At 49.2% G+C, this 24,066-nt stretch overlaps 10 protein-coding genes across 10 annotated transcripts; 4 read left to right on the forward strand and 6 right to left on the reverse strand.

Moving 5' to 3' along the window:
• Positions 1-56: 56 nt before the first annotated feature.
• EV420DRAFT_1534073 (MFS general substrate transporter) lies at positions 57-2,438 on the forward strand. Its single transcript, XM_060472785.1, is given in 14 exon segments — positions 57-490; positions 541-663; positions 720-771; positions 829-888; positions 946-1,096; positions 1,150-1,603; positions 1,653-1,721; positions 1,735-1,736; positions 1,785-1,800; positions 1,861-1,918; positions 1,977-2,094; positions 2,159-2,254; positions 2,265-2,407; positions 2,419-2,438. 12 exon segments carry the CDS (start codon positions 349-351, stop codon positions 2,231-2,233), a joined length of 1,320 nt encoding a protein of 439 aa, XP_060332078.1. The 5' UTR covers positions 57-348; the 3' UTR covers positions 2,234-2,254; positions 2,265-2,407; positions 2,419-2,438.
• A 2,563-nt stretch (positions 2,439-5,001) lies between these two features.
• Positions 5,002-5,779, forward strand: EV420DRAFT_1534080 (CoA-transferase family III-domain-containing protein). Its single transcript, XM_060472786.1, has 5 exons — positions 5,002-5,230; positions 5,282-5,293; positions 5,322-5,441; positions 5,489-5,563; positions 5,588-5,779. The coding sequence occupies exons 1-5, from the start codon at positions 5,171-5,173 to the stop codon at positions 5,732-5,734; spliced, it is 414 nt and encodes a 137-aa protein (XP_060332079.1). The 5' UTR covers positions 5,002-5,170; the 3' UTR covers positions 5,735-5,779.
• Positions 5,780-7,614: 1,835 nt separating this feature from the next.
• EV420DRAFT_242521 (uncharacterized protein) lies at positions 7,615-8,629 on the reverse strand. The gene is made up of 3 exons (XM_060481359.1): positions 8,103-8,629; positions 7,789-8,054; positions 7,615-7,739 (listed from the first exon to the last, which is right to left on the reverse strand). Exons 1-2 carry the CDS (start codon positions 8,184-8,186, stop codon positions 7,791-7,793), a joined length of 348 nt encoding a protein of 115 aa, XP_060332080.1. The 5' UTR covers positions 8,187-8,629; the 3' UTR covers positions 7,615-7,739; positions 7,789-7,790.
• Positions 8,630-10,640: 2,011 nt separating this feature from the next.
• EV420DRAFT_242503 (uncharacterized protein) lies at positions 10,641-12,461 on the forward strand. The gene is made up of 3 exons (XM_060481358.1): positions 10,641-11,250; positions 11,300-12,210; positions 12,260-12,461. The coding sequence occupies exons 1-3, from the start codon at positions 10,720-10,722 to the stop codon at positions 12,381-12,383; spliced, it is 1,566 nt and encodes a 521-aa protein (XP_060332081.1). The 5' UTR covers positions 10,641-10,719; the 3' UTR covers positions 12,384-12,461.
• EV420DRAFT_1534097 (CoA-transferase family III domain-containing protein) lies at positions 12,452-14,440 on the reverse strand. The gene is made up of 7 exons (XM_060472787.1): positions 14,247-14,440; positions 14,091-14,196; positions 13,924-14,041; positions 13,264-13,885; positions 13,097-13,207; positions 13,048-13,056; positions 12,452-12,999 (listed from the first exon to the last, which is right to left on the reverse strand). The coding sequence occupies exons 1-7, from the start codon at positions 14,367-14,369 to the stop codon at positions 12,754-12,756; spliced, it is 1,335 nt and encodes a 444-aa protein (XP_060332082.1). The 5' UTR covers positions 14,370-14,440; the 3' UTR covers positions 12,452-12,753.
• A 479-nt stretch (positions 14,441-14,919) lies between these two features.
• On the forward strand, positions 14,920-15,684 carry EV420DRAFT_1478505 (uncharacterized protein; the record flags this gene model as incomplete). The annotated part of the gene is made up of 5 exons (XM_060469503.1): positions 14,920-15,196; positions 15,332-15,347; positions 15,423-15,453; positions 15,502-15,612; positions 15,664-15,684. The coding sequence occupies 5 exons, from the start codon at positions 14,920-14,922 to the stop codon at positions 15,682-15,684; spliced, it is 456 nt and encodes a 151-aa protein (XP_060332083.1).
• Positions 15,685-16,546: 862 nt separating this feature from the next.
• Positions 16,547-17,244, reverse strand: EV420DRAFT_1478506 (uncharacterized protein; the record flags this gene model as incomplete). Its single annotated transcript, XM_060469504.1, has 3 exons — positions 16,547-16,908; positions 16,960-17,118; positions 17,166-17,244. The coding sequence occupies 3 exons, from the start codon at positions 17,242-17,244 to the stop codon at positions 16,547-16,549; spliced, it is 600 nt and encodes a 199-aa protein (XP_060332084.1).
• Positions 17,245-19,689: 2,445 nt separating this feature from the next.
• Positions 19,690-20,587, reverse strand: EV420DRAFT_243360 (uncharacterized protein). The gene is made up of 3 exons (XM_060481364.1): positions 20,436-20,587; positions 20,225-20,383; positions 19,690-20,174 (listed from the first exon to the last, which is right to left on the reverse strand). Exons 1-3 carry the CDS (start codon positions 20,506-20,508, stop codon positions 19,813-19,815), a joined length of 594 nt encoding a protein of 197 aa, XP_060332085.1. The 5' UTR covers positions 20,509-20,587; the 3' UTR covers positions 19,690-19,812.
• A 545-nt stretch (positions 20,588-21,132) lies between these two features.
• Positions 21,133-21,573, reverse strand: EV420DRAFT_243036 (uncharacterized protein). The gene has a single exon (XM_060481362.1). It carries the CDS (start codon positions 21,509-21,511, stop codon positions 21,203-21,205), a length of 309 nt encoding a protein of 102 aa, XP_060332086.1. The 5' UTR covers positions 21,512-21,573; the 3' UTR covers positions 21,133-21,202.
• Positions 21,574-22,760: 1,187 nt separating this feature from the next.
• On the reverse strand, positions 22,761-23,950 carry EV420DRAFT_1268173 (uncharacterized protein; the record flags this gene model as incomplete). The annotated part of the gene is made up of 5 exons (XM_060467433.1): positions 22,761-22,883; positions 22,938-23,032; positions 23,090-23,681; positions 23,735-23,838; positions 23,890-23,950. 5 exons carry the CDS (start codon positions 23,948-23,950, stop codon positions 22,761-22,763), a joined length of 975 nt encoding a protein of 324 aa, XP_060332087.1.
• Between the last annotated feature and the right edge of the window lie 116 nt (positions 23,951-24,066).

Genomic DNA, 24,066 nt, shown 5'->3' on the forward strand with positions numbered 1-24,066 from the left:
TTGGTTGTGAGCACCAAGTCACGGCCCCACTGAGTCACAGTGATCTCCGAGACCACCGTCAGAGGACACGCAAGTATGTCAGTTAACCTTGCCAACGCCGACCTCTATGTAATCACATTTCCAATACTGTATAGACGGGAGCCCATCAAAGATCCACAGGCGACGCATCATGATGATGCAACGCAAACTTCTTCTGTAATATTCTGCGGCTTCTACGGTGATGCACATAAAGCACCCGTCTGATTTGAATGGAGTCAGCTTGGAATTCATTCGTCGAACCGATCTGACCTATTCTTGTGCCGGATACCACTACTTCTCCGCGTGCCATAACCTCCTCCTTACACTGGCATGGCCGACTCTGACTATTCGCTGAGGAATCAAGATAGCAGTGGTACACTGGCAGAGGGTAAAGACTCAGAAATTAAAGTTGTAGAGTCTTCGGACTTGCAGAGCAACCGCTTTGACCATGGGATCCGTGCGTGGGGAACTGGTTCGTATACAAAGCTTATCGAATTTCGAACCCTATTCATGTTGTAACAGTCGTAGGATCATGGCTGGTGCAGTTTTGTATCATTGGTATCCCTCTATCGTTTGGCGTCACGGAAAGCTTCTATGCCAGAGAGTATCTCGCGGCGTACACCCCGTCTCAGATTAACTGGATAGGTCCTCGTTCCTTCAGGTGTATCTATTTACCTCTCTGACGCCAATACCCGCTGTAGGATCACTACAGTTTTGTCTCATGTACCTCCTAGGCTTAGCGGTCGCAGGACTGTCTGTAGAATTCATATACTCACCATGAAAAGTAGGAAAGGCTGATCTAAAATACAGATTCGATGCTGGGCATTTTCACCTCATATCCATCGCCGGGTCTGTTCTATTCCTTTTCAGGTCTGCCGCCTCGTTTAGCTTTCCTTGGAAAATTGCCTGATCCTTCATGGCATGTAGCTTTTTCATGTTATCGCTGGCCAGGGAAGGGCAGTATTATCAAGTATTTTTATCGCAAGGACTCGGGATGGGGATTGCGACAGGCATTATGTACACGCCGACCTCTTCTGTGGTTGCTCACCACTTTAGAAAACGAAGGAGTATGGCCATGGTACGTGCTTCCGAAAGGAATCGTTTTCAATAAAAGCCATATTGTGTCCACAGGGAATTATCACGACCGGTAGCGCCATTGGAGGCTTCTTTTTCTCTTCAATATTGGGCCACTTTTTGGATGGATCCATTGGATTTGCATGGGGCATTCGAATTGCAGCGTTCGTGTGTCTGGGATGCTTATGCACCGCAAATCTGTTGATGCGAACAAACTATCCTCGGAGTCAAACCGCTCGGCCAGCCCTGTCGACGCCCTTGGCGACGCTCCTCAGGACACCCTCCTACATATTCATGATCCTTTATGGTTTTATGATTTCTCTCGCCCTGTATAACCCTATGTTTTCAGTGGAACTGTTTGCTCAGGAGCATAACAATATACCGAGTACCCTGACGAGCTACCTGGTGGCTATTATCAATCTCAGCAGTACACTAGGACGCACTATCCCAAATTGGCTGGCCGACCGCTATGGTGTATTTCCTGTGTACATTCCGTGCGTTGCCGCTGCTGGTGAGTAAAGTTGGTATACATTCGGCACTCGCATTTAATCTGTCTGCAGGTGTCCTGGCGCTAGTTATGATGGTCTGCACAACCGCAGCATCGATTACCGTCTTTTGCATCCTGTATGTCTATATCTTCTTGTCCAAAGCATAGGATACTTCTCATTCAAAATTTGTGAATTAGGTATGGCTTCTTTTCGGGCGCTTGTATGTATTGTCTTCCTTGAGCACCAGGTTGACGCACGGCTTACCGTCCTATCACGTCAGGCGTATCGCTCTTCTTCCCTGCCGTACTGTCTCTCGATCCGGACCTGACCCATTCTGGGTTCGTCACTTTCCCCCACATCTCCCGTCGCATTATTCGGCACTGAACATTGAAATAGCCTTCGACTTGGTCTCGCATCCGTCCCCGTCGGTATTGCTTCCCTCGTGGGCACACCGATTGCAGCGGCAGTTGTAGGCGAAAACTATAAATGGTGGGCTGGGAGCGTCTTCACTGGGGTAACGAATTTGTTCCGTCACTCTCAACGACTCGGAGGCATTAATTCTTTTTTCATTTTTGTAGGTCTTGGAACTCGCGTCGGCGGGACTGTTATTGGCGGTATATATTACAAAACCACAGTTTTCCGTTCCAGCTTGAATTCGACAAGATTCTATGTCGGTCTTCGTTTCCTAGTACTATACCCTTGAATACATAGATTAGTTGCCCTCAGTATACCAGACATAGCGAAGTAGGCCGCCGCAGGGGGAAGTCCGAAGTCCACGCGCTAGGTAATCCTTATTCACAGGGATTCTGTATCAAGAAACGTTTTTTTGCCACGTAGCTCAGGTGCTTCGCTTCAAGTGCTATTTAGCATTCCACAGTAGTGTACCGTACCTTCGTACCTGGACTATGTACAGGCGTACAGCATCTCTCCAGTGTGTTTTGCTACCAATCCCGCAAAGTCTCAGCATCGTAAGATGATTTCATCTAGTGATGCATTTGGCACGTAAAAGTACGAAGTCGACATGCCGGAGATAGTCCTACACGGCCCGAGAATGTTGTCGCCAGTATACTGTGGATTGACAAATCGTCTAAGATGGCAACTACGAGATGTACGTCACTGGAACTATAGACGCATTAGAAAGCTCGCTTCGAAGGGACTTTTGAACTCTAAACGTTCGGGTTGCAACTAATAACCTATTGAAATCGACCGGATTCCTGGACGTGGCATGTTGTATTTTTCCGGGTGTTTTGGCTTTTGATAATTTCCAGGATTGCCGCCCCAAAGGGACGTATTCATTTTCGCTTGGCAGTTCGATGAGTAGTCGGCATGCTCAGGTAGCCATGCAGAAAGAATTTCTTCTTGTCTACAGCTTCGTAGACACTCGCTTTCGCCATCGCTGAATGGGAGCATCGGCCATTGTTGCAATACTCTAGCATCTTGAAAATGTCAGGATAACTGTTTGTTGGAAACAGATTCTGGACTGACCATCTTTGAAGCCGCCCCGTTACAGGAGACGTCCTGATATTGAGGGACGCGCTCTACTGAAGCTCAAGCTTCAAGTGTAGACGACCCCCATTCTCTCATGCTTCGACTGAGCGGGCCATGTTCCTCAGATCCAGTTCCTTGAGTTCCCTGAAAACTAGGGCGGCGAGTAAAAGGCAAGGTTAAGCTATGCCTAGCCGGTTTTCAAGGATAATCCAACGAAGATTGCGGGTGTCGAAGAAATGGTAAGTAGCCAAGATAGTCGTGATCACTGCCGCTTTCGAGCTGACGGCAATCAAAGCTGCTTCCTTCACTTGCGAACATCCTCTTCGTTACGTCTCCTCATCTTCCTGCCCTGCCTACAGACACTTCTCTAGGCGAGCGCACCACGCAGCTGGATTTGGATACTCAGGACGGGAGGGAGAGCTATGTTAGAAGGCGGATGTGTTTCTACAAACGTATCGACCGGGAGGGTTGGATGCGAGGGAGATTTGGAGGCGACCTAGGATGGTGTATACGTGGGGATGGCATGGCATGCACACCTAGTGCATGCAGCCTTCACCGCCAAGTTAGCCAAAACAACAATATTTATGATAGCCAATGCAATGCTTACCTCGGCTCTTCACAACCCCAGCGAAGCCGAGTTCAACCCTTGACATAGATTCGTATTCAGTCCCCAGTTATTACTGTCACAGTGGAGTCTGGAGGAAAAATGCTAACGCGACAAACGGTTTGTTAGTAGTAGAAGAGAGAAAAATCTCCGGCTTGCCTTGAGCTAAGACTCGTCAAACGAGAGCGTTGAAACTCGAGATTGGAACTGGCAAAGCATGTGTTAATGACTGGCAGGAGCCGTCTTGAACGACGAAGAATTTGCCTACAAGGTTCAGATAAGGTGTTGCACCTGAAAGCCTGTAAGACATTTAGTCACATGTAGGCGAGAAAATGTACGAGCTCACTGTATCCCGGATGTCTAGGCTACCGTGGCAGTGCGTGAAATATCAACACACATCTCGGAGAAGCTTGATAGCACTTGTTAAAGCTCGGTCGCGGTAAGTAAGAGCCTACCGGAAAGGATGGGTCGTTAGTAAACACAGAGGCGGGAAATTAGATCTGCGCACCTGGTATCAGCATCTTAAATTGGCACCTAGCAGTTTCCGCTGTGTTTCAAATATTGAGAGGGGGTCCATTTCATAGTGGTATCGTACATAGTTCCTGATAAAGCGAGTTAATGTATAATTTGAATGGAAAAAAGGGTTACCTGGCTGACTGTGTCAGAATCGAACTGGTTCCCGTAGCCCAAAGGACAATATTAGACCTAGAAAAAGTACAGGTTAGGTGGTTGCTAACGAAATTAGACGATTCACTCACCTTTAGCTCGCTATACTCAAGAGAAGCCATGAAACTTGAGGACGAAAAAAAAAACAATTCCAGCGACATTAGAAACAGAGAAAATAAGTAGGAGAAATGACAAGCTCACAGTGGAATTCAGTGAGCTCGACGCTATCGCCGTTGTGATTGCTGAAGACAAAAAGCCCCAAGTCCAAAAAGGCGGGTGATGGCAATCACGAGGATAACGACCATCAAGTTCGCCAGCATCGAAGACGCGTACATACAACGGTGAGAAAGGCTTTTTGAAGACATGCTCAAGGACAAGCAGAAGGTGTAAGGGAATATATTATGAGAGCGGGAGACAGGGTCCAAAGTGGTCGAGCATCGATTGCTACTGGTGAAAAGTAGATTGGGCTGGTGAAAAGTGCGTCAAATGGTATATCCTGCTTAGACACAAAGTGGATTTGAGACTCGGAAGAAAATAGATATCATGTTTTGAGATTGTCGAACTGAGGCGAGATTGCGGATGTCGAAGATATATAGTAGGCAGCCAAGGTAGTCACTTCCGTTTCGGGCTGGCGGCAATCAAAGCTGCTTCCTTCACTTGCGGACGTTCCTGCCCTGCCTGCAGACACTTCTCGAGGCGAGCGCACCACACAGCTGGATTTGGATACCCAACAGGAGGGAGAACTTTGATAGGAGGCGGATGTGTTTCTCTACGCGTATCGGCGGGAGGGTTGGAGGTGAGGGGGTTCGGAGTTGGGGTGGGTAGACCTGGGATGGTGTATGTGAGTTTGAACGCGTGGGGATGGGACGGTCCGTGGAAGGATCGGCGAGGGGTGAGTTTGGCCTAATACCAAGCTTTGAACGCGTCTGATGTCTGCTGCTAGTTTGACTCTCTTGTCCAAACTGCTACGGGCTTCAACGCAGACGAAGAAGGCTGCCTTTGGAGAATCGGGACCACGTCCCCTCCCGATGCAAGCACTCGACCATGTCGCGGGGTATCTTTTGGCTTTTGGGATCAACGCTGCGTTGTGCAAGACTGTCACGGTGCGTAGCCATTTCTTGTTCTGTCTGTTAGACTTACTCTTACTTAGGAGGGTGGATCATGGGAGGTGCGCGTCTCTCTAGCGGCTGTAGGACGACGGATTCGGTCTCTGGGCAGGATGTCGGTGCCGGCGGAGTAGGTCGATGAGCACGTCGAAGAGTTGTTGGTTGATTGGGAGGGAGAGAGGAAAATGAGGGCGCTTAGACATGCAGCGATCATGTCTGTGACGCTGGTTAAGGTGGGAAATGCACCCGTGGGCCTTGATATACAAGCGCCAGAGTGGTTGCCGATATGATGGTTTACTTATGGCATATACCATCATAGACAGGCAATCAATTCAGTGTCGTGCAAAGTTTTCCTTTCAGAATCAGAAAAGCTGTTACAGCGAAGCACCTTCATCCATGTTGATAGCTGATTTCTCTGTTCTCAGGTATTCTTTCCTGATGGGTCGGTTTGAGAGCGAAATTTTTACTCGGCGCCTAGGCGGTAATCTAGCCCTCGTTGATGAAAATTTTCGCTGTTCATGCTGAGAATATAGTACACAGCACGTAGTAGTTCTTCCATTCTTGGGCGTACTACCCCTCCTACGCTATCTGCTCCACTTGGAAGATCACCATTATGCTTCAAGTCCTTGTACTTGGCTGGGAAATAACGTAGGGCCGATAATTCCCGGACCGATGTTAAGATTAATACCGATTTGTTTGAGGCCTGCCTTATTGGTGTCTGAGATTGGCTGGCAACGGAGGAGGGGCCGGATACATCTTGAAGGATTATAGACGCGCAATTCTAGAAGAACTCGCAAGAATGGAAGAACTACACGCTGCTCAGCGTTAACAGCGAAAAGTGCCTAAGCGCTGAATAAAAGTTCGCTCTCAGAATGAAAGAATTCTTGAGATGAAAACTTCGCTGTAACAGCTTTTGAAAGGCAGATTTTACGCGACACTGAATCAGTTGCCTGTCCATGATAGTATACACGTCGGATGATAGGGATTTTGGGAAACTACCATAGCCCCATCACCGTTCCTACTACCACTCCCACCACCACGTATTCGTAACGTCAAAAGTAATCAGGACCTGGGAAGATTCGAAAGCCAGTCGTTATCAAGCGCGACGGGTCAGAACCATTATTAGTATACGAGATGCTGCAACGACGTGGGCGCCCTCCGTTCTGGCTTTATGCTTAAAGGCGGTGTCAATCCAATGAGTGCGCGGAGACGTGAGGCTCGCAGGATCTCTTCACTTGCCGAGGCTTAGGGAGAGACAAAGCTACCGGCTAGGACAAGCGATGCGAGTGCCAAAGAATGCTCCGGCGATACCAAGCTTCCAGTGACGCGGAACTCAGCGTACAAGATGAACATGGCGTTGGTGTTGCTACTGCCTCTGTTTCAAAGTCTACCGAATACCATTGGAGGAGTGCGTCTTGTACTTGGGCGTGTGTCAGCGATAGGATGTCGAGGATGCCTTGAGTTACGGTGACTGGTGAAACGTTTGGCTTGTCACTCACTGAAGGAAGTTTGTATATATGTATCCTTACACGTCCACCGTCTCGAGCCTTAGGTAAAAGGCCCGGCTGTCGAATCCAAGATCGAGTTTGACACTATTGAGTATATCGAGTGCTTATCGATATCTTGAGCACACGAACGGCCATTATTGTTTAACTGTAGCACTCACGAAACTCCCAATGCATGACCCGAATCCACCGAAACGTCCTGCTCGATTCCCGTTCTCAGTTGGTAGTACTAGAAGTGAGCCGCGGATAAGCCTATAGCTAATGCATAAGAATGCTCCTTGTAGTTGAAAAGACGGGTACCTGTGCTGCATCTCCCAGTTTGAACGAAGACGATGTCGGCTTGGCTGGTTCGTCAAGGTGGAGGTTGCCTCAGGGAGCCCGGTTGAGAGCCACTGCCAGAGGGACCATCAGCAATCTCGCAACTGCTATAGGATGCATAGGATAGCTCTGCCTATGCCGCCCTATATTCTATAACGCGGTATAGGGCTATAACGGGGGTGCATGATTTCTATAACCATAATCGTAGGGCTACACCCTGCATATACCACCTGGTCATAGATCTATACCTCGGTTATGCGTCACTCACTGATATCGAATCACTAGTATCCAGTTCTTTCGCATCGTTGCCACGCCGTATGTCAATTGAGACAGGCATTATATTCATTAAATGATGTACCAACAAAGCACAAAAATAGCAATCTAATCGACTACACTGTCTTTAGTTCGTCCATAGGAGACACTGCGTACTATGACCCCCGTTGAGGCTTGAATCTTCACTGGCACTTGAATACTAGTAGCTGCATGTAAGCACTTTGTAGCGAGGATGGCATGGAACATACCTTTACTCAGACATATCCACTTCATCGCTTTCTTCCCCCGAATCTTCATCTGAGTCTTCATCATCCCCTTTCCTGCCTGCGCTAAACTCCCGGCAACGCAGGTAAATCTCATTCCATTTCTCCGTTGATAGTGCCCAGGTGTTCTTGTAATGCTGCTTTGCTATTGCGCCCCAAGGATCTTCGCCGAAACTGTCAGGAGAATTCTTGGACTGTTTTCCGGCCAACGTGTTGACCCCTTTCTTCCAGACTTGCAGCGCACGCTTGACCTATGGATCTCATTAGCAACCTTGCAGCAAATATAAGTTCGCACATACCGCTGCGGCAGCAAGTGCCAGTGCGCCTGCTGGTGGTCCAGATGTAATCAGAGTGTTGATGGTACGCTGGACGTGGTAGGCCATCTGCGTTACCTGAGATTAATCCCTTTACTCTGTCCCCCACTACTGAGCCTGTAGCCATTTCTTGATAGATAATTATCTTGAAATGAATAACAGGTCAGGAACTGATGGCACCTGCTAAGCAAGTCTTCGAGCATGAAATGAAACCTAGAACTTAAGGGTTCTGACTGGCAGCTGTAAACGATTCTCTTTGCCACACCGAAGATGACCAGTGACCTGTTGAGCTCACTGTTACTCAATGCTGCAGTAGTACGTGAAAGAACCTAATACATTTAGAAAAGATAAGATGAAGGGGAGCAAGAATGAGTTCACCATAGCACGACACCCGTTCAGAAACCCTAGGGTCGCTTCATCCTCGTAAAAACATATTCGTAACGTGAGGTGAGCGCGCTTTGATATGTATCGATTGGGTCTAAAATTTCTAGCTGTCTGAAAATCGGAAATTTGGAGGGTGTACTTATTTCTCTTGTCGGTACTTGTGGAAATGAATGTCGTAAGCAGCCCTAGTCGTCATCATGGATAGGCATATTCGGACCGATATCTCCTCCCTCTCTGTCATTCATGGAACCACCCTCCAAATTTCCGATTTTCAGACAGCTAGAAATTTTAGACCCGATTGATATCAAAGCGCGCTCACCTCACGCTACGAATATGTTTTTACGAGGATGAAGCGACTCCCCCGGGGTTTCTGAACGGTAAGCATGACGCATTGCGCTATGGCGAACTCGTTCTTGCTCCCCTTCATCTCGTCTTTTCTAAATGTATTAGGTTCTTTCACGTAAGTACTACCGCTGCATCTAATGGTAACAGTGAGCTCGACAGGTCACCGGTGTGGCAAAGAGAATCATTTACAGCTGCCAGTCAGAACCCTTAAGTTCTAGGTGCTCGAAGACTTGCTTAGCGGGTACCATCAGTTCCTGACCTGTTATTCATTTCAAGATAATTATCTATCAAGAAATGGCGGTAGTGGAGGACAGACTTTTCAGAGTGAAGGGATTAATCTCAGGTAACGCACTTTTCTTCGCTCATTCTTCCCCCTACACCAGGCTTTTGCTCCTTACAATCATCGACCACGACCATTCCGAGAGGATCAATACGCACCACCCCAAACACGAGTGGGCTGAAATTTATAGAGATGCCCCACCGTACCGTATGAGAAACAGACCTTGACGGTACGGTACGTATCCTGTACTGTACCCGTATACAGCTGTCATGAGAGGAGGCCGGCTTAGGTCAGGTATGTTTTATGGTAAAAATCATGAATGGACTCACCCAAAAGAAGGGATATCCGTGCAAATTCGGCCTACCTCTACCCGTATAAATACGCCGACGGTACGGGTACGGCAGCTGAAAAACAGTGATCGCAATGACGCCTGCCTTTTTCCTCATCCATCTCTTGAGTTCACACAGCGTCGAGGATTAGGCTAACCTCAAGTATGACGATCGAATTCTTTGTGATGAGTACTCATTTATCGTGCTTGAGGGACCCAAGCATGGTGAGCTAAACTATTCCGTTAACGCCACCTCTTTAATCGTTGTCGTCTCAGCATCTACCTACGGAGTCATTAACAAGCACGCCATTATGATCGGACAAAGTGAGCCTGTAGTGTGAAAGCCTGAGACCCACGAAATGGACCAGGATACAGGGGAGGAAGGTGAAGCAGTGGAGGGTGACGACGGTGGTGAGTGGATTTGCTAGCAAAGTCGAGGTTGGGTATCGGGCCGAATATGCCGCTCCCTTTCCTTGGGTTGATGATTTTTGATTTCCAACGTAACGCCGTCTCTCTTGGCTCTCATGTCGTATTCTAACGGAATCCTCGTTTTCTCGTGATGCAGTGCTACTCTTTTCTCTCTACCATTGGTGAGGGGGGGGAATATTCTAAACTAGACTCGGAAATTCCTTTGACCGTCCTGGCAGCCCTTTTTTTAATCCAACCGGTGGGTGGGAATGACCGTACGGCGTGATATGCTTTTTTATAATTATCGAGCCCGTCTAGTACTAACATTAAAGCTTACCCATGATAGTACCTTCGAACCCAACGCCAAGCCTATTTCCTCAGGGGAAATCGGCTCCAAAGATCGGGCCACCGCTAAGACGCATGCAACTGCTCGCGCGCAGTTCCATCTCTTTCTCCTCCGCTTTTCTCGAGGTCGAGTCGGTACGCGAAGTGAAGCCCGCGATACCCACGCTAAAAGCGATTGTTTGATTATCGGCACAACAATTCAGGCACATTGGCATATGGGCCCTGCTATTGAATTCACGAACCCGCTTCTACACCCCGTTGGAAGCCTCCTTCAATGTTCATCATTTTTTTTTCCTTTCTTCTAGGCAATCAAGTCATGGGAACAGCTCGAGGTGCGTTCCATCTATATCACGGGGGGGAAAGGAACACTATAAACATAGGGACGCAGAGCATGGATAAATTACACGCGATCGGACGTCTTCCGCCGTCTCCCACTTTTTCCCGGCGTTTTCGTCTCGCTAGAGAGCGCCTAAAAGCCAGAGGCCAGGCTTTGCACCTTGTTTTCTCTCGCGATGATGTTTCGACGGTGCGTGCGTAGGGATGCGATGTTGCTGCTCATGGGAGCGTCGATGATGCACTTGTTTAGCATGTTCTCGACTCCTTCGATGACTCCCAGTATCCGAAGTACGTGGTTCTACGAGGCACCCGTAGATTTGGATCCCCTTCCGCCTCCTCCTGAGCCAAAGACAGTCGTACCGCGAGACGTGGAGACGGTGACCGTAACAGTACACCCAGATCCGAAGCCAACACCCCTCGCCAACCCAAATCGACCCACCTCCCTCCCTCACACGTCCATCGTTCACCATGCCCCAGGATGGACACTCTTCAGGAATCTGTACATGTCCGACGGGACATTATTTATCCTGTCCAATAACAGGTCATTCCCTGATATCAGGATGATGACCAGCACGGGGTTCCCAGCGGAGAACACGCGGGAGAATATTGCGATGAGGGAACCGACGAGGCATCATATGGATATAATTACGCCTGAGGGAGCGAAACGGAGGTGGGGGGAGAGGGTGCTGAGCGTTGAGGGGAATACGGTGCGTTCAATGTTCTCCCGAGATGACATCAGATTAACATTAGCTTTAGCTCCTGGTAAATGAACCAAGCCAGTTCCTACGGCATTACTACCATCTCTGTGCAGAGCTCTTCTTCGGCGTCCAAGCCTTCTGGCACGGAGCCCATTCTCAGCCTACCTCAGAATCTGAAGGAGAAGTCCTCACCCACCCCGCCCCTCCCCCCCTCGATCGCGTCATATTCGCCCACGCCACCACCGACGGATGGCGCGACGGCCCCGGCTTCAACGGCTTCTTCCTCCGCGCCGCCTATCCCTCGCTGACCGTCGAGACCTGGGATGACTGGGAAGACCGGATATCAGCTACAGCCGGGAGCACCGGTGCCTGGCGCTTCCCCCTCGTCCTCCTCACAGACCGAAGCGCCGCCCATCGAGGGCCGATATGCGGGAGCCAGACTCAGCGGATCGCTTCCGAGGCATGGGATTACATGCGCCGGCATGGATTGCTGATGGGTATTCGCGTTGGGGGGTGGTGGGAGCCCGTACGCGCTGCTGTGCTCAAGTTTGCTGGGGCGCCTGTTAGTCGGAGTGGGATACGCGAGAAGCCTATGCCGGAGAGGATTGTTATCACGTATATCAGTCGGCAGGGTGGGCATCGGCGTAAGCTCATCGAGGAAGACCACGACGTTATGGTCGAGGCGCTGGAGGAGCTCGTGCAGAGGAAGAATACGAGGAGGGACGAGGTAGAGTGGGAGTTGAATGTGTTGCAGGCTGAGGGGATGACTAAGGATATGCAGCTGAGTGTTATTGCCCGGACAACGTTTCTTTTGGGTGTACATGGGAATGGGCTGACGCATTTGCTGTTCATGCCCCCGACGAAGCTCTCGGCTGTTATTGAGATTTTTTATCCTGGAGGGTTTGCGCATGATTATCATTGGACGGCGAGGGCTCTCGGTATGTCGCATTTTGCGGTTTGGAACGATACGTGCGTACTCTTTTATTTTGTCATACTCGGATTCGCTCAGGCATCATAGGTTCTATACATACCCCGACGAGCCAGGGGTTGATTACCCCGAGGGATTTCAAGGAAACGAGATACCAGTCTATGGACCTACTGTCGCTCGGATTATCGAGGACAGGGTGGACGGAAAGCTGTAAAAGTATATAATATTATACCTATCTTGTATCATACCAGCGAACAATCCACGCGTTTGCTTTGAGGAAAGATGCAGGAAGCAGCGAAGTAAGGATTACTGACATGTATGCGTGCCCAAGAATTGAAGAACTACCTGCTGTGTATCATGAACAGCGAAAATGCTCATCAATAAAGCCTAGAATACCGCCTAGGCGCTGAGTAAAAATTTCGCTCTCAGCAAAGAATTCCTAAGAACAGAGAAATCAGGTATCAACATGGAGGAAGGTGCTTCGCCGTAAGTAACAGCTTTTCTGATTCTGAAAAAAAAAAACTTTGCACGACACTGGATTAAATAATTGCCTGTCTATGATGGTATATACCATAAGTAAACCATCATATCGGCAACCACTCTGGGGCATGCATATCAAGACTCGCAGGTGCATTTCCCACCTTTACCGGCGTCGCAGACATAATCGCTGCATGTCTGAGCGCCCTCATCTTCCTCTCTCCTTCCCAATCAACCAACAACTCTTCGACGTGCTCATCAATCTGCTCCGTCGGCACCGGCACCCTACCCAGAGACCGGATCCATTGTCCTACAGCCGCCAGAGAGACGCGTACCTCCCACGATCCACCTTCCTAAGCAAGAGTAAGTCTAACGACCAGAACAAAAAACGAGCCTCGCACCGTTACAGTCTTGCACAACGCAGCGTTGATTCCAAACGCCAACAAGTACCCCCGCCGCATGGTCGAGCGCTTGCATCGGAAGAGGACGCGGACCCGATTCTCCAAACGCAGCTCCTTCGTCTGCATTGAAGCCCGTAGCTGTTTGAACGAGGGAGTCAAACTAGCAGCAGAAATCAGACACGTTCAAAGTTTGATAGAAAGCAAACAAGTACTCACACCTCGCCGGTCCTTCCACGGACCGTCCCATCCCCAAGTGTTCAAACTCGCATACACCATCCCAGGTCTACCCACCCCAACTCCGAACCCCCTCGCCTCTAACCCTCCCGGCCGATACGCCTGCAGAAACACATCCGCCTCCTCACACAGCTCTCCTAGCTTATCCCTCCCTTCCTGGGTGTTCAGATCCAACTGCGTAGTGCGCTTGCCTCGAGAAGTGTCTGCGTCCAGGACGGGCAGGGCAGGAAGATGTGGAGACGTGACGAGGAGGACGTCGGCGCCGTGTGCTGCTAGAGTCCGTCCTGCTACGGGACCTGCTAGGACGCGGCTTAAGTCTAGGACGCGGATGCCTTCCAGTGGGCGTGTTCCTCCAGTCAGACGGCGCTTCGGAGCTTCTCCAATTTTGGTTAGTGTGACTGGCGGGATTCCGCGGAGAGCCTCTGCTTGTGGATGGGCGTTCCATTCGTCGAAGGACCGGTAGGCGGTGGCACACATCCCCCGTCGTACTGCTTCTGTTTCAAAGTCAATCGAGTCCCATTGGACAAGCGCCTCTTGGACTTGGGGACGCATCACGGTTGGGGTATCAGGGATATTGAGGATGCCGAGTATACCTTTACGGTGACTTGTGAAACGTTTAGCTTCATTCGTAAGAACACTTACTGAGGGAAGTTTGTGTGGATCCTCACATGTCCGCCGTTCCGAGTCTTGTACAATCCCGCTATCGAATCCCAGATTGATCCAGGTTTGACGCCGTCGAGAGTATAGTGTGCTTCGCTATCTACGACTGATTGAGCAGACGAACGACCACCATTAAATATAGCACTCACGAAACTCTAGTGCTGCGTGCCTCGAATCCACCGACACTTCTTGCTCAACACCCGTTCGCAGTTGGTGAAAGTAGGCGGCGGACAGGGCTGATAGACCTATAGCTGCCTGCGATAACGCATTTGTAAGGCTGCCGTAGTTCAATAAAAGACGGATACCTGTGCTACGTCTCCCAGTTTGAACGAAGACGATATCGGCTTCGCGGGTTCGTCGAGGTGAAGGTGGCGCAGACTTGCTTCTGGGAGCCCAGTAGAGAGCCAGAGAGACGAGGCGAGTTCCATCGTGAGAAGGAAGGATCAGCCCGAAAATGCCGTGTTCAGATTATTGATCATCCTCATCGGGCTTGCATCGGGCCGTGACATCGAGGTCGATTAGGAGTAGTTTACTTCTATTTATCTGAGCTGTATCAGCGGAGATGGCCAATCAACCCAGTTTTCCTTCCTATTAGATATGAAGGAATATGCTATGGTAAGCGACTGTTTCAAACGGGACAAAATCCTGGTGTCTTTGCTATCTACGTTGCGCTGCGCCTGCTAGTTTGAATGACGAGAGTGTTGGCTTCGCAGGTTCATCAAGATGTAAGCGGTGTAGATTGGCTGGTGAGTGTTGAGGCGGGAGGAGGGAGGAGGGAAGGATCGGGCCGGACATGCTATGTTCAGATTTTTCTCGATGGACGACCAGCATCTCGCTTCCCGTTCCTCCCAGCATAAATATGTTGATATCACGCTTTCATCCACAGATAGGTACATGATTCCGCCATTCTCTCCTCTCCATTTTTTTATGATCGATTTCGTCGGAACCATCCCACTTTAAGACAGAATCTCTGTCTACATGGCCGCAATCGACCCTCGGCTTGTGGTGTCTATTGATATCGACCTAGGATCGTTGACTGGCTGGAGCGTTTATTCGCCGTCTCCTTGGTATCACAAAATGATCACCGGTAGCAATACTCTTCTCAGAGACTGGAATGCGGCCCGTCAAGCTTCGCAGACTGACACTTGCCCTTCGATACTAGCAGTAATAACCACACCGAACTGTCTCCACTCCCCGAGTCGGCTTGGTTTTGGTACCCGGATCCCAGAGGCTTACGACATATTCATTTCCGCAAGTACGCGACGAGAGAAGGATTATCATTCTCACTTCCAATTTCCGATTTTCAAGCAGCTGGAAGTTTAAGATCTGATCAAAGCGCGCCTACCTCCTCATATTCCGTCTAGGCTCACCACAAATATATTTATACAAGGGCGAAACGACTACAGGTTTTCGTGACGATAGCGTGCACTACGGTCAGCTTGCTCTTGTTCCCGTTTATCTCGTCTTTTCTATGCTTCCAGTCGTCGCACATGGATGATCCATGGCATCAATGTAGGTTTCGTGTACATCAAAGGACTAGCTTGTTTATAAAATGTACAGATAAAGAATTACGAGATTGGCATCGTTTCCCCCTTGAAAAACAGGGAGGGTTTGGAGAAAGTGACATTTTGGGAAAGGCCACCCAAGCGCTATGATGAAGGTGGACCATGGGTATGTTTCAGCGTTAGGATTTTCTGGTTATCGCTTTGATTTCGTGTACAGATACGGGAAGAATTCAACTAGCAAATAGAGTCTGTCCCTCTGGCGATCTTATGGTGGAGGATGATAACATTCTCATATTCTTCACAGTTCATGAATTCTTCAAGCTGATGGTATATCTTCCTCATCAAGACCGGAATTTTCATATAGAAATAGAGTTACACACCAATAATTGAGATATCAATTTAGAGACGAGTCGTTGCGATCTATAGACTATAAGGGCCGTCCCTTCAGCTACCGGTTGACAAATGAAGTCTACATGCTATTTCTACGATTTTCTTGTATTTGTCTCATTTTTATTTATTTTACCTGCCTTGTTTAGCGGTGTGGACAAGGTTTTTCGGAACGTCTGTATACGCAGCTTATTTCCACCAACCCCGAACGGACGTCGAACAGGACGTGTCAGTCCAGGTCACCTAGCACCGGAGTTTCATGAATATAGCGCCTAATAAAGATTGCTTATATGGTCAAATCACTCGTAGATAGCGAGGTCAAACCTGGGTTGATCTGAGATTTGATAGCAGGTCCGTACAAGACTCGAGATGGCAGACATGTATGGGTACATACAAACTTTCCTTGATGTAACTACTACGTGCCGTGTATTATATTCTCAACATGAATAGCCAATGAGGGCTAGATTACTGCTTATGGGCACTAAGTAAAAATTTCGCTCTCAAGACAGACTTATCAAAAAGATTCTTCAGATGAAAGATATTAGTCAACGACGAGGAAGCCTGCTTCGCTGTAACAACTTTTTACACCTGATTCATGGGGGTTCGAAAAGGCAGACTTTACGCGACACTGGATTAAATAATTGCCCGCCCATGATTGTATACATGCCGAGTGAGACCGTCGTAAAAAAATAATATATGCGGATTTTGGGAAACTACCACAGCGCCATCATCGCACCCACCGCCAAACCCACCACCAACGCCACACCACCACACGCCTGCCCACTGCCCCACCCCCACACCACCGAACTAGCCCTACTCGCAAAAGTCGTAATGAAAACCTTCGTTGGGTTCGGCGAGCCGCTTATCGTCACCGTCGGTATCGTCGAATCCGGTGTTACCGATGCAGATGCTGACGCCGAGGATACGTCCGTAGCATTAACAATAGAGAACCTGTCCGACAGACAATGCCTAACCATATGCGTAGAGTTTATGAACACCATAAAATAGTCGTCTCCGGTGGGTACGTCCTCGAGGTAGATATTCAAAGACGTGGGGGAGGAGGGGAGAGCTTGCACTACACCGTACGTTAGCACGGGCAAGTGGACGTAGACGCAGACATACGCACCATTGAACGCTACATACGTGATCCCCTTTACGTTTAGCCTCGTCATCTCAATGTCAAAAAAAGTCAGCCCATCCCAGACGCCCTTCTCCCATGAGAGGACGTTCACAGCGTTGTTCAACCATTGAGTGCTCCCCTGGGGTTCTTTGATCGTGAAATATGCTGGTCATAGTTAGCTTAGAACCTACTAACCGTATGAAGGGACGTACAGTGGGTGGTGTCGTAGCACGAAGCGAGAGTAGCAAAGCAGAGAAGACATAGGGATAGGAAACATCGACATAAGGGCATGAATTGAATACGTGTGTGCATAACTCGGACTCTGGGGTGGTTCAAATTTGAGGGCAGGGAGGTGCGAGTGCGACAGAAACTGCAGATTAGACATGCACGGCATCCTTTATTACTGTCTTATACTGCGGTCATGGGGAGCATGTAAATGCAAGCGATACATTGTAACGTCAGAAGTCCTATCGGGGCTTGGAAGATTAGAGAGCCAGTCGTTATCAAGCACCGAGGGTCAGTACCATTATTAGTATACGGGATGCTGCAACGACATGGGCGCCCCCCGTTCCGAACGAAGCTAGCTTTAATCGTAAAGGCGGTGTCGATCCAATGGGTGCGCGAAGACGCGAGTTTCGCGGAATCTCTTCACTTGCCGAGGCTGGTATAGGCTAGGAAGGAATAGGACAGTTCTCGTCAGAGCAAGCTCCGTATCCACCAGCTAGGCGAGCAATTCGAGTGCCCAAGAATACTCCGGAGATACCAAGCATCCAGTGACTCGCGATCGGAAATCAGTGTACAAGATGAACAATGTGTTGGTGTTGGTGTTGGTACCAGCACTGGCACAAGCACAGCAGATGCCAGGTCATTTTAGCTCGTAAAAAATGAAACCTTGAAAGGTTTTGTTTTAGCGAAGCCTGTGTCAGTCCCGAAAGGCTGTCTGTAAAACGGTACATGAAAAACCTTTAAGTTTCCCACTATAGAACAACGGAATTGAGAGGATTTTTCGTTTTAGAGCACTCAAACTGAGGGCGTAAAAACTGAAGCCGAAATCAAAACCTTTAAAAATCCCGTTTTAAGCCATCAGAAAAGCACCGGCTTCTGCAGTGAAAGTCCCAATCAAGAATGGCTAGGTTCATGGCCCTGAAGTGGCAAGTCAGTTGCTGTGCCACGAAGGCTTGTACCGTTGTGACCGCACAGTTTCCGTATGTCTCGCAGAGTAGACTCTTCATAGGGTGCATTCTTTAAATATATAGCAAATATGCTAGGACGCGGCTTAAGTCGAGGACGCGTTTTCCAATGGACGTGCTCCTTGGCTATATGTAAGATGGCGCTTTGGAGCTTCTCCGATTCTGATAAGCGTAACTGGAGGAACCCACGGAGGGACTCTGCTTGTGGATGAGCATTCCATTCGTCGAACGTCCGGTAGGCAGTGGCGCACCGCCGTCGTGCTGCCTCTGTTTCAGAATCAACCGAGTCCCGTTGCAGAAGGGCTTCTTGGACTTGGGCGCGTGTTACTGATAGGGTGTCGGGGATGTCGAGGATACCGTTACGGCGACTTGTGAAACGTTTAGCTTCAGTCACTGAGGGAAGTTTGTATGTATCCTAACATATCCACCGTCTCGAGTCTTGTAGAGCCCGGCTATCGAATCCAAGATCGGGTTTGACGCCATTGAGTGCATGAAGTGCTTATAACGAGCACGAACGACCATCATTGTTTAACTATAGCACTCACGAAACTGCAGTAATGCATGTCCCGAACCCACCGACACGTCCTGTTCGATTCCTGTTCGCGGTTGGTGAAGATAGGCTGTGGATAGGGCTGATAGACCTATAGCTGCCTGCGAGAACGCGTTTGTAAGGCCTCCGTAGTTGAGTAAAAGACGGCTACCTGTGCTACTTCCCCAAGCTTGAACGAAAACAATGTCGGTTTGGCAGGTTCGTGGAGGCGGAGATTTGCTTCTGGGAGCCTGGTAGAGAGTCAAAGCGTCGAGGCGGGTTCCATTGTGAGCGTCACTGAGAGAGGAAGGATCGGCCCAAATATGCCGTGTTCAGATTAGATCATCGATCATCCTCGTCCCTGACATCCATGACGACGACTCGCCTTCAAGCTTCAAGCTTCAAGGCTTATTTAGCTCCTTCTTTATCGCACTTGGCTTGGTTGGGGATTCAGCTCCTAGAAGCTAAGCGGTTGTATACGACGCATTCGTTTTCACCAGTACTACGCGATGAGAGAAGGATTACATGATATGCGCACCCACCAAATTAACACTCCAGTCTCTTTGGCCTCGCAGCAAAATACCACAACTCTACATTCGACCTCCTTGTCAACCCAAGACGCACCTGCACATCTCTTACTGACACCGGTGTGTTCTAGTCGCATTTCTAAACAACAGGGACTTACCGCACCGAATACCAATCTCTCCCGATTCATGGGCTTTTCATTGGGCCGACCAATTTACGGATTTGCTTCGAGGAAAGATGCAGCTACTATCCAGGAAAGTTCGGATCATCAATGCTCAATTCTAGATGAGCGCTAGCGCCCAAGAATGGAAGAACTACCTGCTGTGCACTATATTCTTAGCGTGAACAGCGAAAATGTTCGTCAATAAGGGCTAGATAACTGCCTTTGGGCACTGAGTAAAAATTTCGCTCTCAAACAGACTCATCAGCGAAGAATTCCTGGGACCTGAAATCAAAGAATCAGTTATCAACACGAAGTCTGCTTCGCTGTAACAATTTTTTCATCTAACGGGAGTTCGAAAAGGCAAACTTTATGCAAGACTGAATTAATTGCCTGTCCGTGATGGTATACACACCGGGTGATACCGTCGTCGAAAATTGGTATATGAGGGGGAGCTACCACAGCACCATCGTCGCACCCAGCACCACTCCCACCACCAACGTCATGCTACCACACGCCTGCCCTCTGTCCACCCCCCACACAACCGAACTCGCCCTACTTGCAAACGTCGTCACAAACCCCTTCGTCGGGTCCGGCGAGCCACTTATCGTCACCGTTGGTATCGTCGAATCCGGCGTAACCGATGCAGAGGCTGATGCTGAAGACACGTCCGTAGCATTAACAATAGAGAACTTTGCCGACAGACAATGCATAACCCCATGTGTTGAATTTATGAACAGCATGAAATAGTCGTCCCCCGTGGGTACGTCCTCGAGGTAAATATTCAGGGAGGTGGCAGAGGAAGGGAAAGCTTGTACTGCACCGTACGTTAGCAAAGGTCAAGCGAGTGAACGCAGACACACGTACCGTTATACGCAATATACGTGATCCCATCCTCGCTCAGCCTCGTCATCTCGATATCAAAATGCGTCACCCCATCCCATACGCCCTTCTCCCACTGGAGGACATTCACGGCATCGTTCGACCACTGGGCGCTCTCTCGAGGTTCTTTGATCATGAAATACGCTGGGAAAAGTCAGCCTCAAGTTGAAATCTAAATCTGGGAAAAGGTACACACAATGGGTGATGCACGAAACGAGGGTAGCAAAGCAGAGAAGACATAGGGATAGGAAACATCGACGTGAGGGCATGAGCTAAATGCGTGACTTGGACTCGGACGTGGTCGTTAACGTTGAAATTTGTGGGCTGCGGGTGCGTCACTGCGGATTAGAGATGCACGGCGCCCTTCATCACTGTCTTGTACTGCGGTCGTGTGGAGCACGTAAAAATTCGAACGATACATCGCAACGTCAGAAGTCAGGCCTGAGGACTTGGAAGATTCGAGAACCAGTAGGAATCAGCCGCGATGAAGCGCCACGGATCACTAGCATTATTAGTCCTCCATTCCGAATGATGCTTTGTGCATAATGTATAGTAAAGGCGGAGTTAAAGCAATGGGATGCGCGAAGAGGCGAAACTCGTGAGCTCTCTTCACTTGCCGAGCGCAGGCTGATGCTGATACCGTCGAGGGAGAACAAGACAACTCTCACTCGGAAAAACTCCATATGCACCAGCTAGGATGAGTGATGTTGGTGCCAAAGAAAGTTCCAGCGACATCAAGATGCCAGTGACTCAGAAGTAAACGCCGCACTTAGTATAAGATAAACATGGTGGAGGAAAGAGGAAGATTAACCCGGCCCTTCGGCCCGCCATGTGCAGTAAGTACGCCATCACGTGATGTTTCAACCTCACTAAGTAGGCCGCCCCTTCAGCTTTATCACTGCAATCGTGTGGAGCACGTGAATTTGAACTATGCATCATAGCAACGTTGAATATTACATGGAGTTAGGCTTGGAAGATTCGAAACGGACGGCGACCAGTGACCAAGCGCCACGGATCGCTATAAGGATGCCAGCGACCGTGAGCGCCCTCCGTTCTAAATAAAGGTTTGCGCACAAATGCGATATCATGATATAATGGGGTGCGCGAGGATCGTAGGATCTCCTCACTTGCCGAGCGCAGGTAGGTAGCATTACACGGCACGGTCCATCGGGGTTGAAGCTGGTGGTGGTACCGGCGCCAGGTCCCAATCAGGACCGGCGGGATCCACAGCCCTAACATGGCAAGCCATGCGCCGTGGCCGCAAAGGCTCATACCGTTTTGATCGCACGGTTGCGTACGTCTCGCGGAGTAGAGACTCTTTGCAGGGCACTTTAAAAGATCAGTGTTTTTGGTATTCGTATCCTTCCACGGAATGCTGACCTGGTACGAGCACAGGACTGCGCTCTTGTCAAGAAGGGAAAAGGCTCGATATTCTTCCTGCGGAGATGAGAGATACGAGCGCCAACGAAATTTCCGGCAACACCAAACTGACTCAGAAGTCAACGTCGGACTTTGTATACGGAGCTGAACATGATGGGAAGCAGAAGGAAGGTATTCACTGAGCTCGGCACTCGGCCCGTCATGCGTAGGACGCCATCACGTGAACATCTGCCTCCCTCCCGCCAAAGCACACTCAAAACTTAAAAGTCATGAAGTACGAGACCCGGGACCCCAAACTCTAGACCGTCCTTTTTTCTTCCCGGGGGGGGGAGAACACTGCCTCATCAGAAGGATCACGAACTGGAAGCCTGCAGGAAGTGCAACAGATATTCTCAGGAAAACCTCAGTGCCATCGAAGAAGTTAAAAAAATTTGGTGGGACTCGAAACTCAGCTCACTGATCTACATTGGCATTCTGTATATGTTCCAGCAGACTTTATTGAGCACCATCCACTACTGGTGATATTCTTGCTGTATAGCACGAAGAAAGAAAATGTAATGTACCACTTACCCCCTAGAATCAACTCGACTCTTGTCGATGAACGGCTATCACCGTTTGCACCTTGACAAACACCAGGTCATTACGTCGAAGGAAGGTTTGTCGCCACACTCATATTACCCCGGATCAACCATATTCCCCAGTGGAACGAATCTGGGAGGAGATCACGCGTCACCCATTTGGCTCCTGGTTCTTTGCATATTATTATCACCGTCTGGAATCGAAGCTCATTTACAGCGGCGCGTTAAATAACTCTGGGTCCGGGATTCCATATGTATGCTAAGGATCAGAAACATTACACAGACGGATCAGTCAGTATCTTTTCAAACTCATCTCATGGCCAAGAAGGTCATTTATGCATGTGATACACGGGTATAAAATCCGAGATAACTAATAGACAACGCAGAGTAATGACCATTAGTGTAAGCTGTAAGCTTTCGAGAGAACAATCCCTAGAATTATGACTGGATATTAAGTTAATGATGTAACGATATGCGACCAAATCCATGTAAATGCGTGCGTCCATAAATAAATAGCATGATTGGAAATGTAGGAACTGCCAGTAGGTTCACCCATGTCTTTTTCAGAAACAAGCTGCATTGCCGCCACGATATGCATTCGCACGACCCCCATCCGCTAAGAGTACACTTCCGTTCATATAGGCACCCGCACGACTGCCCAAAAACAATATAGCACCCGCCATATCCTAGAAACCGCAACATGTTATTAAGCCGCCTCAGTTTCCACCGGTCCGACTCACCTCTTCCGAACCAGCACGTTTTAGTGGCACATCATTGCAAAGCACACTAGGATCCAGCCTGTAACCCATATCCGTAACAGGTGACGTTGTCATTTCTAAACAAACGTTAGCTCGGTTCCGGCGTTGACGAAAGACCCAAAAACAATACTAACCACTAGGGAAAACGCCAGGAGCTAGAACGTTGCTACGAATACCCCATGGCGCCAATAGATTCGCCATCACCTTTCCAAGATGGGTGCACGCCGATTTTGACAGCGTGTACGACATTGAGAGAATTTTTGGGTCTATCCGGAAGGAACCAGACGACGATATTGAGATCACTTGGGATGAATGGTATGGCGGCTGACAGTGGCTGAATGGGTTAAAGTCTGCCGCCTGCTGACGGAGGTTACCCTGATGGAGAAGGTCGAGAAACGCAACAGTAGTGTAGTATACCGCAGTCGTGTTCGTAGCAAAGACAGACGCAAAATCTTCTGGTGAACCCGTATTCCAGAGAGCAGACTGGAAAGATTTGATAGAAGGAGGGCCGAGGTGGGAGACGGGAGATCCGGGAGGAGAAAGTGGGTTCTGAGCCGGAGAACCGGACGGTGAGGGGAGAGGATGGGAGTATAGATTCTTAGCGATTCCGGCATTGTTAATGAGCAGATCAATGTAGCCGTGTCGGGCTTTCACGACCTCAACCATTGAGAGGAGACTCTCGCGGTCGGTCACATCTCCGGCAAGGGGAATCAAATTGCCGAATCGCTGAGAGAAAGCTTAGTGAGGGACAGCGTCGGAAGATAAGGACATCGACGTACGTTGTTTTCTGCAGCGGCTTTTTCAAGGACGTCTTTTCTCCGTCCTGTAATATAAACGGTGGCCCCGTTGTTTTCGAGGGTAGTTGCCATCATTAGCCCGATACCTATAAGAAAAGGTTAGAGTGCATCAATGGAGATCATTGAGCCGGACATACCAGTACCGGCACCAGTGATAACGACGACCATGCCATCGACTTGGAACAAATTTCCAGGCATATACCTGTTATATCTCGAGGACGCGTCGTGAGAGTTGGAGCAACAGTGAGGGAGAGGGGCGTGCATCATAGAAATCAAGGGGTAGAAACGCAAATGTAATCGGAATCGAAGGGCGT

Source organism: Desarmillaria tabescens (genome assembly GCF_030435595.1).
Source record: "Desarmillaria tabescens strain CCBAS 213 chromosome Unknown EV420scaffold_13, whole genome shotgun sequence".
Classification (NCBI taxonomy): Eukaryota; Fungi; Basidiomycota; class Agaricomycetes; order Agaricales; family Physalacriaceae; genus Desarmillaria; species Desarmillaria tabescens.

Coding starts and splice junctions, on each gene's coding strand:
- EV420DRAFT_242521 (XM_060481359.1), bottom strand. CDS start 8,186: ATGGCCTACCACGTCCAGCGTACCATCAACACTCTGATTACATCTGGA. Junction 8,055..8,102: donor TGGCACTTGCTGCCGCAGCG/GTATGTGCGAAC, acceptor TGAGATCCATAG/GTCAAGCGTGCGCTGCAAGT.
- EV420DRAFT_1534080 (XM_060472786.1), top strand. CDS start 5,171: ATGGTGTATGTGAGTTTGAACGCGTGGGGATGGGACGGTCCGTGGAAG. Junction 5,442..5,488: donor CGTTGTGCAAGACTGTCACG/GTGCGTAGCCAT, acceptor ACTCTTACTTAG/GAGGGTGGATCATGGGAGGT. Junction 5,564..5,587: donor GGTCTCTGGGCAGGATGTCG/GTGCCGGCGGAG, acceptor TAGGTCGATGAG/CACGTCGAAGAGTTGTTGGT.
- EV420DRAFT_243036 (XM_060481362.1), bottom strand. CDS start 21,511: ATGAGCCTTTGCGGCCACGGCGCATGGCTTGCCATGTTAGGGCTGTGG.
- EV420DRAFT_1534097 (XM_060472787.1), bottom strand. CDS start 14,369: ATGGAACTCGCCTCGTCTCTCTGGCTCTCTACTGGGCTCCCAGAAGCA. Junction 14,042..14,090: donor GCACGCAGCACTAGAGTTTC/GTGAGTGCTATA, acceptor AATCAGTCGTAG/ATAGCGAAGCACACTATACT. Junction 13,886..13,923: donor ATCCACACAAACTTCCCTCA/GTAAGTGTTCTT, acceptor ACGTTTCACAAG/TCACCGTAAAGGTATACTCG.
- EV420DRAFT_242503 (XM_060481358.1), top strand. CDS start 10,720: ATGATGTTTCGACGGTGCGTGCGTAGGGATGCGATGTTGCTGCTCATG. Junction 11,251..11,299: donor TGAGCGTTGAGGGGAATACG/GTGCGTTCAATG, acceptor CATTAGCTTTAG/CTCCTGGTAAATGAACCAAG. Junction 12,211..12,259: donor TTTGCGGTTTGGAACGATAC/GTGCGTACTCTT, acceptor CAGGCATCATAG/GTTCTATACATACCCCGACG.
- EV420DRAFT_243360 (XM_060481364.1), bottom strand. CDS start 20,508: ATGCCCTCACGTCGATGTTTCCTATCCCTATGTCTTCTCTGCTTTGCT. Junction 20,384..20,435: donor CGTTTCGTGCATCACCCATT/GTGTGTACCTTT, acceptor GACTTTTCCCAG/CGTATTTCATGATCAAAGAA. Junction 20,175..20,224: donor CACGTATATTGCGTATAACG/GTACGTGTGTCT, acceptor CGTACGGTGCAG/TACAAGCTTTCCCTTCCTCT.
- EV420DRAFT_1534073 (XM_060472785.1), top strand. CDS start 349: ATGGCCGACTCTGACTATTCGCTGAGGAATCAAGATAGCAGTGGTACA. Junction 772..828: donor GGCTTAGCGGTCGCAGGACT/GTCTGTAGAATT, acceptor TCTAAAATACAG/ATTCGATGCTGGGCATTTTC. Junction 2,095..2,158: donor CTGGGAGCGTCTTCACTGGG/GTAACGAATTTG, acceptor TCATTTTTGTAG/GTCTTGGAACTCGCGTCGGC.